General features: G+C 45.6%; 1 protein-coding gene across 1 annotated transcript in view; it reads left to right on the top strand.

The window, feature by feature from the left end:
• CHSY3 (chondroitin sulfate synthase 3) overlaps positions 1-8,465 on the top strand; it is a 166,765-nt gene that overhangs the window by 7,686 nt on the left and 150,614 nt on the right. Inside the window, exons 3-4 of the mRNA XM_014953789.1 lie at positions 6-424; positions 1,958-2,241. Coding sequence (XP_014809275.1) covers positions 6-424; positions 1,958-2,241 — 703 coding nt within the window. The remainder of the gene's footprint in view (positions 1-5; positions 425-1,957; positions 2,242-8,465) is intronic.

Genomic DNA, 8,465 nt, shown 5'->3' with positions numbered 1-8,465 from the left:
TCCAGCCCCGCCGCCGGCGGGGAAGGGGAGCAGGAGGAGGAAGAGGAAGGCGGCGCGAAGCGGAGCGGCCGGCCCGGCGGCAGCCGCAACGGGAGCGGGGACTGGGGTGGGGGGGCGGGCTGCGCCAAGCCCCGCAACTTCCTCTACGTGGGGGTGATGACGGCCCAGAAGTACCTGGGCAGCCGGGCGGTGGCGGCGCAGCGGACGTGGGCGTCCTCGGTGCCGGGCCGCGTGGAGTTCTTCTCCAGCCAGGGCTCCGCCGCGCCCCCCGGGCTGCCCCCTCTGCCCGTCGTCGCCCTGCCCGGCGTGGACGACTCCTACCCGCCGCAGAAGAAGTCCTTCATGATGATCAAGTACATGTACGACCACTACCTGGACAAGTACGAGTGGTTCATGCGGGCGGACGACGACGTCTACATTAAAGGTGATACGGGCTCGTCTCGCCGGTGGAAGGGAGGGGAGCGGAGACCCGGGGTCCCGGCGGCGTCCCGCGGGGGGTGCGAGGAGGCTTGGTTCCCGCCCCAGGGGGGAGCGCAAGGGGTACCGCGACCCACTTTGCTTCCAGCCCCCGAGAGCGGGGCGTGGGGGGCGTCCCGGCGCCGAGGTCCCGGTGGAGACCCCGAGGTGCCCCCCGCGGGGCCTGGCCGGGCCGCTCCTCGGGAGGCCGCTTCGCCGCGGCGCGTTGCAGGGCTAATGCGGCGGGCTGGACGGTGGCAAGCCCGGTGAGCGGTCCCTGCGTGAGCGTTGGGTCCCTGTGCTGCGGCCCCGTCCCGCCCGCGGGCTTCGACTCGGCACTCCTCGGCAATGGTGCTTTTCACCGCTAGCAAGAGTTCTCCGCTGCCTCACCGACGCTTCGGCTGGGCAAATGTAGCTTCTGGAGGCTACTTGTCAAGCCGGTGTTCTCATTTGCGGCGTGTGTCTCTGAAAAGAGCTGGCTCTCTTTCCGGGCGAGTTTGATGGCACCGTTAGAAAATGATATTCTGCAAGCCACTTCCTTTTGGTCTGTGCTCATTGCTGCTGTTCTTCGTGCAGTGTCCTGCTCTTGGGGAAGAAAGAGCAGCCGAGGTTGTTAAGCGCAAGCCACGGTTGTGAGCGTGGTTGCTTACACTGTTGAAAGTTAATTGGAGGTAACCGTGTTCTTCCCAATTTGTCACTCGATTTTGTTTGAGTGGTTTAATGGGCTGCCTGCTTGTTGACTGTCATTCATCTGTGAAATACTCACACATGCACACGTGTAGATATGTGTGTGTATTGGGTTGCAGACAAAAAAGTTGCCACTGTTTTCTTTGTGCTCACTTCGAACTGGTAATGAACCTGTCTTTAATTTGTTCCAAGGTTCCTAGTTTAGCCTATCCAGAAACTTTTTATTTCAAGTAAGCATGAAATCACAATTTCTTAAAAGAAATAGGTTTGAAGGATAGGTGTGCAGACATTGTAGCACTGAAAATACTTTGGAAGGAGCCTGGGTTTTACATTGTTCTGACAATTACCCTGAAATCAAATATGATTATCTAGGTTAGTGTAAGTTTGCTCTGGCTTTCCCCAAAATTAATCCTATTAAAATAATACCTGGCTTTTCCCCTCCCCTTTCTGCCCAGCCTGGAACTACATAAGCAAATTGTCCTGCTTTAGAAGGTTTTGTACTGTGAGGGAGTGCTTTCCATCAGTATCAGTTGAACAGAACAAGATTTACTGGTAAAATTAAGTTTTGATGGTATTCTGGCTTTTGGCTGAATAAATGTCATTATAATGTTAATTAATATATTAAAAAAAAGTCTATGAAAGGAAAGCTCGTTCAAGGCTATTTTCAATTAGGAAGTGATTGAAAGTGCTTTGGAAGTGATTTCTTGTGATGGTCTCAGGTGCCTGTTACATTTTTAAAGAAGCCCAAGGTACAGGGAAAGAGATGACTGGCAGACTAGGCAGAGAAATAACAGTAATCTTTTCTCCTTTGCAGGTGAAAAATTGGAGGAGTTTCTTCGCTCACTGAACAGCAGTAAACCTCTGTATTTGGGACAGACTGGTCTGGGTAATATTGAAGAACTTGGAAAACTAGGGCTGGAGCCTGGAGAGAATTTCTGCATGGGAGGGCCAGGAATGATCTTCAGCCGGGAGGTTCTCAGGAGGATGGTGCCACATATAGGTGAATGCCTTCGAGAAATGTACACTACTCATGAGGATGTGGAGGTGGGCAGGTGTGTCAGAAGGTTTGGAGGAACTCAGTGTGTTTGGTCATATGAGGTAAGTGACAGTGTAAATTACAACGTGCTGTTTGTTTACAGAGTTTTACATTTTGCAAATTACGTAGATATATCTACAGTCTCTTTGCACCATAATTATGTTTTAATGCATTCATCAGAATGTAAACTGCAGAGTGTAAGGAAGAGAGGAAAACATTCACAGCATGTTGCTGCGAGCGTGTTTATTTCTACTTGTGTCTCTTGATTTGCATTGGTGACAATTACTGCAGCCATGTTGTAAGTAATTCTGTGCAATTAATTGCTAAAGTACTACCTTGCAGGTTTCTACATATAATTCTTGACAGGATGCTGCTGTATTTGATGTTTTCAGATAAGCATGTGGTGTATCTAGAAATTTGTTCTGCATCTCAGGTTCTTAAAATAAGTTGTGGTATTTGAAGAATAATTGTCTTTATTTTCTGTATTACTCAGATATATTTTAATGGAGTTCATTAGTGGCAAAAGCAGAAATAGGACATAGGGTTGGGTTTTTTTTTTTTGTTGTAGAGAAAATGAAGTTTGTTACAGTGCCTGTGTCAATGATACACTTTTAATAGTGTTTTTGTTAGTGTAAAACAATTTTAAAATCTATTAAGGACACGCACAGTGTAACAAACCTTCCTATGCTGAAGTCATTTTAGGAGCAAATGACTTTGTACTGCAGTAGCATTTTCTAAAGTAAAAAGATGTGTTGCAGTAACCAAAAAGTTTGTTTGCAACACCATAAGTAAAATGAAATGAAATGATAAAATTTTCGATTCTCGCTGAAGCAAGGCGGGGGGCCAGCAGGACCGCCACCCTGGACTTCCGAAGGGCAGACTTTGGCCTCTTCAGGAGCATGGTTGGGGGTGTCCCTTGGGAGATGGTCCTTGAGGGCAAGGGTGCCCAGGAAAGCTGGTCATTCTTCAAGGAGGCACTCTTAAAGGCGCAAGATAAAGCTATTCCCAAGTCCCAAAAATCAAGCAGGAAGGGAAGAAGACCAGCCTGGCTAAATAGAGAGCTTCGGCTGGAACTCAGGAACAAAAAGAAGGCTTATAATCTTTGGAAAAAGGGCCTGGCAGATAAGGAGAAATACCAGGAAGCGGTGAGGATATGCAGGGGGAAAATTAGAAGGGCCAAGGCTCAAGTGGAGCTCATCTTGGCCACCAATGTTAACAATAACAAAAAGGGTTTTTTTCAGTATGTTAACAGTAAGAGAAAGGTTAGGGATAATGTGGGCCCACTGATGGATGAGGTGGGCACCCTAGTAGTGGAAGACACGGAGAAAGCAGAGTTGCTGAATGCCTTCTTTTCTTCAGTCTTCACTGTTAGGACTGCCCCTCATGAATCTGTGGCCTTAGAGGCAAGGGGGATGGTATGGAGAGAGGAAATTTTTCCTCTAGTAGAGGAGGGCCAGGTTCGGGACCACTTGGCCAAACTGGACATTCATAAGTCCATGGGCCCTGATGGGTTGCACCCACGAGTGCTGAGGGAGCTGGCAGACGTTATTGCTAGACCACTCTCTATCATCTTTGAGAAGTCGTGGAGAACAGGAGAGGTGCCTGAGGACTGGAGGAAGGCCAACATCACTCCAGTCTTCAAAAAGGGCAAGAAGGAGGACCCTGGGAACTACAGACCAGTTAGTCTCACCTCTGTCCCTGGGAAGGTGATGGAGAGACTCATACTAGATGTCATCTCCAAACAAGTTGAAGAGTGGGGGGTTATTGGAAGTGGGCAACACGGGTTTACCAAGGGTAAATCATGTATGACCAATCTGATAGCCTTCTATGATGCCATAACCGGTTGGTTGGATGAGGGGAGGGCAGCAGATGTCATCTACCTTGACTTCAGCAAGGCTTTTGACACTGTCTCCCATAACATCCTCATTGGGAAACTGAGGCAGTATGGGCTGGATGAGGGGACAGTGAGGTGGATTGAGAACTGGCTGTGTGACAGGACCCAAAGGGTAATTATTAATGGAGCAGGTTCAAGTTGGAAGCCTGTAACCAGTGGAGTCCCCCAGGGGTCAATACTTGGACCCGTGCTGTTTAATATATTCATCAGTGACCTGGACGAGGGGACAGAGTGTATCCTCAGCAAGTTTGCTGATGATACCAAACTGGGAGGAGTGGCTGACACCCCGGAGGGCTGTGCTGCCATCCAGCGAGACTTGGACAGGCTGGAGGGCTGGGCAAAGAAGAACCTCATGAGGTTCAACAGGGAAAAGTGTAGGGTCCTGCACCTGGGGAAGAAGAATGTCAGGCACCAATACAGGTTAGGGGTGGACCCGCTAGAGGCAACTACTGAAGAGAAAGATCTAGGGGTCCTGGTGGACAGTAAAATGGCAATGAGTAAACAGTGTGCTCTTGCGGCCAGGAAGGCCAATGGTATCTTGGGTTGTATAGGGAAGAGTGTAGCCAGCAGGTCAAGGGAAGTCATTCTCCCCCTCTACTCTGCACTGGTGAGGCCACAACTGGAGTACTGTGTCCAGTTCTGGGCTCCCCAGTTCAAGAGGGACAGGGAACTACTAGAAAGAGTCCAGCGAAGAGCAACAAAGATGATTCAAGGATTGGAGCATCTCCCTTATGAGGAGAGACTGAGAGAGCTGGGACTCTTTAGTCTGGAGAAGAGAAGGCTGAGGGGAGACCTTATCAATGCCTACAAGTATCTCAAGGGTGGGTTGAAGGAGGAGGGAGCCAGACTCTTTTCAGTGGTTCCCAGTGAGAGGACGAGGGGCAACGGGCACAAGTTGGAACATAAGAGGTTCCACTCAAATATGAGGAGAAACTTCTTCACAGTGAGGGTGACAGAGCCCTGGAACAGGCTGCCCAGGGAGGTTGTGGAGTCCCCTTCTTTGGAGATTTTCAAAACCCACCTGGATGCAGTCCTGAGTAACATGTTCTGACAAGCTCTAGGCAATCCTGCTTCAGCAGGGGAGTTGGACTAGATGATCTCTATGGTCCCTTCCAACTCTAAAATTCAGTGAAAAATTCAGTGAAATTCAGACTGATTTCTCTGGAAATACTGTGGTTATTGGCAAGACTGTCTTTGTAGATAAAAATAGATACTAGCTTTGTAGGTAAAAAGCATGCAACTGCCCAAAAGGGTAAAGGATGATAGCTAATATGATGAGTATGATTTTAGTTATTTTGACTGGTTCTTTAATATTTATATATGCTTGGCCTTGTTCCACTCCTGTGCTAAGCAGGAAAACTAATTTAAATGGGCTACTGAAAAATGTTATGTGCTATTAATGACAAAAAGACAGGAAAAAAAAATTGTGGAAAAGTGGTTTTCTGAATGGCCTGGGGAAAGATGGCCATTTTGAAAACGGCTTTGTTAGGCTATAGTGCATGTAAACAGGTAAGCAAAAGTAAATTTTTAACTAGTTGATACTAACTGGGTAGAAATCTTCGAGGTGGAAATCCTATCCTTTACTTTACAATATAAAGGTGCTTTTAGAGACTATTTCAATAAATATTGTAAATGTAAAATAATGCACCTGTTGCACTAGTAGAGCAGGAAAGGCATTTATTGTACAGGTGGATATCGATGGAGGACTGGTGGTTCTTAATCAGAGTTCCAAACAGCATGCTACGTTGGCAGCTTAATCTTACAATCTGATGTGTTTAGGCTATGTCTGTACAAGGTTGTTGTTAAATCCTTATGGGTCTGTGAAGCCTGCTGGTCTGTATTAGATAGCAGAATTATGATTCTGCCTTGACGGTTGTATCTTGGAAGGGGTTTTGTGTTTGTTTTTCTGGTTTATCTTCTTGGGAAGAAATCTGGGGAAGGGAAAAAACCTGGTAATAGATAACATTATCACTATGGTAATAATTTATTTTGATGTTGAATGTCATGAAATTTTGGCTCCAGGCACTGAGCCTAAGTGTGATAGAGTGAAAAAACATATTTGACTTTCGTCAGTTTTGGAAACTGAGCTATATGACTGCCCAGAAGCTCAGCTTTTCGTGCTAGGATTGCGGCCTGGAAACACTAACTTTGTGGAAAAGATGTGTGTCTTGTCGGATCTGGCATAGGGTGAGACCAGTCTTGATTGTCAGTTGCTCTTGTAGTCCTTAGATCTCTATCACAAGAGACGGAAAAGGAATAATATCCATTAGGCATTGCAATAGCAGCTTGCATTTCTGATCAGTGTTTCTGTCTGTCAGAAGAATCCTTGACTCTGTTGCTGGTACAGGAGATGTTCCAGAAGATACAGATGATTAAGACAAAGCTGCTTAGGATGCTGTCCCAGCGTTAAATCTGTGTTGAAGGAAAGGGGTGAAATAGGGTGTCCAGAAAGAGAGAAGTTGCATTTGTGGCATAGTTTGTGCTGTGCAGCCTGTTGTTTCAAGCGGTCCGATACTGCACCTGAACAGTACCTGATGTGTTGTGGGTTGGTAAATTGTGGGTTGGTAAATTAATGGTGACTAGAGTAGCTTTTTTCCTAGGACACTGGAACTTTTGCTGTGTGCTTTTTCATTCCTGCCTTAGATCAGTCATGCCCTTTGTATGCTAGAAGAGGAATTATTATCTCAGATACAAATGTGCAAAATGCAAGATTTGAATCAGGAATTTCTGCATAGCCAGTTGCACTTTTGTCCCGAAGTCCTCTTGTTGTATGTAAGTATTAAACTGAGTCCTATTGTGCTGCAAGATTTTTATGAACTTCACTGCTTTTGGGAAGATGCTTAATTTGTTTCAAATGTGCTACTGAAGACTAATGTAAACTGGAAACCATTCCTTTAAAATAAAATTCATAGAAGCAGAAAAGCTCTAGAAGAGTTGAATCACTGTTCCATCAGTTTTTACTAGATTTCTTTTGTAAGAACTGGAACGTAAGTCTCTTTTTGGTGAGGATGAAAGAAATCAAAGAGATCAAGAGAAAGTCTGAAATGCTTGTCTTTGCTGGGTGTCTCAACTGGTGTGGATATGACTGGCTGCCTGTCAGGGTTTATTCTGCTGCCATTTGGAGTTAGCTGGTAAGCTGTGCTAGTATAAACTAGCACAGTATAAACTAGCATACTATGCTTACTGGCAAGGAGAGGGTTACAAATTAGATTTTTTCTTTTTTCAATTTCCTTTGTCTTTCATAATGAATAAGCAAAGAAGACATGTACAAGTCTGTAATGAGCCACTTACTCCTGGGGCTTTCTAGAGCTTCATTCTTGCTCTGCTAGATTTGAAGCCAGGGCTGAAGGCTGTGACTCCAACATACCAAACCACTAACGGGCTAAGGTGATTGTGTGTCTCTCTCTCTGCTGATGGAGCTCCTCACTGATAAAGAATCAGTCATCAGACTGTTAAGGGTGAGTTTAATAACAGGGTCTTTAGGGCACTTGTACAGAATGGAGGAGACAAAAACTTGCCCTTGGGCTGCAATTTGACAGTTGCTCAAAGCTGACACAAATATGGACTTTCAATGAAGTGTGGTCACTCCTTTTGGTTGCTGTTCTGTTCTGCAGGACTTGTGCAGCCCCCTGGTGAGCTGGAGCAGGGAGGGGCGTGAGACACTTGAAACCTGAACCTGACGCATCTTTGCTTCAACTGCATCAGGAGAAAGAGGTGGTGGTGATCAGCTAGGAATGAAAGGATAGGAGAGTGTCAAACTGCCCTTCTTGGCAGCAGCTGATACTCGGATTGGCTGGAAGCAACAGATGAACTGCAGCCTTCGTCTTGAACATTTCCTTCCTACATGAGGAAGTCTCAGATAGAGGTGCTGTCTTTTGGATGGGTCATTTTCTTTCTAGAGAAAGTCCACACTTGTTCTATTTGTCAGCTGTATCTTAATTTATACTTCAGTTTTGATGAGGTTGTAATGATTAAGGTGTGATAAACTCAATAAATTTGTCTAAAATGTCTCTGTAAAAAGCCTTTTTGTTTTTGTTAGAAGTTAGTAACTTCTGCTTCCCCAGATCGATACCAGTAGAGACTAAAAAAGGCCTTTTGCTTTTATGCTTTCAGAATATTTATTTCAAGCTGGCATTTTCTTTTCCACTAATTCTGAAGCCTTGAAATATTTTTCTTTAAATGAATGAAGAGATTAGCTTGATTTTAGTGACTCATGCTTGTTTTATTCTTCAGAAACAAAAACACAGTTAAAAATGCTATGTTTTTCTGCATTTTATTGTTTAGGAGGGACTTGATTTTAGAGGGCCTTTTGGATAAAAAGGCTGACTGCTTTATTGCTGTCTCTGCCTCCCCCCCCCCCCCCCGCCTGTTTTTTTTTTTTTTTTGTGGTTA

Source organism: Calidris pugnax, unplaced genomic scaffold, assembly GCF_001431845.1.
Source record: "Calidris pugnax isolate Ruff unplaced genomic scaffold, ASM143184v1 scaffold250, whole genome shotgun sequence".
In the NCBI taxonomy this organism is placed as follows: domain Eukaryota; kingdom Metazoa; phylum Chordata; class Aves; order Charadriiformes; family Scolopacidae; genus Calidris; species Calidris pugnax.
This window is presented reverse-complemented; position numbering and strand designations above follow the sequence as displayed.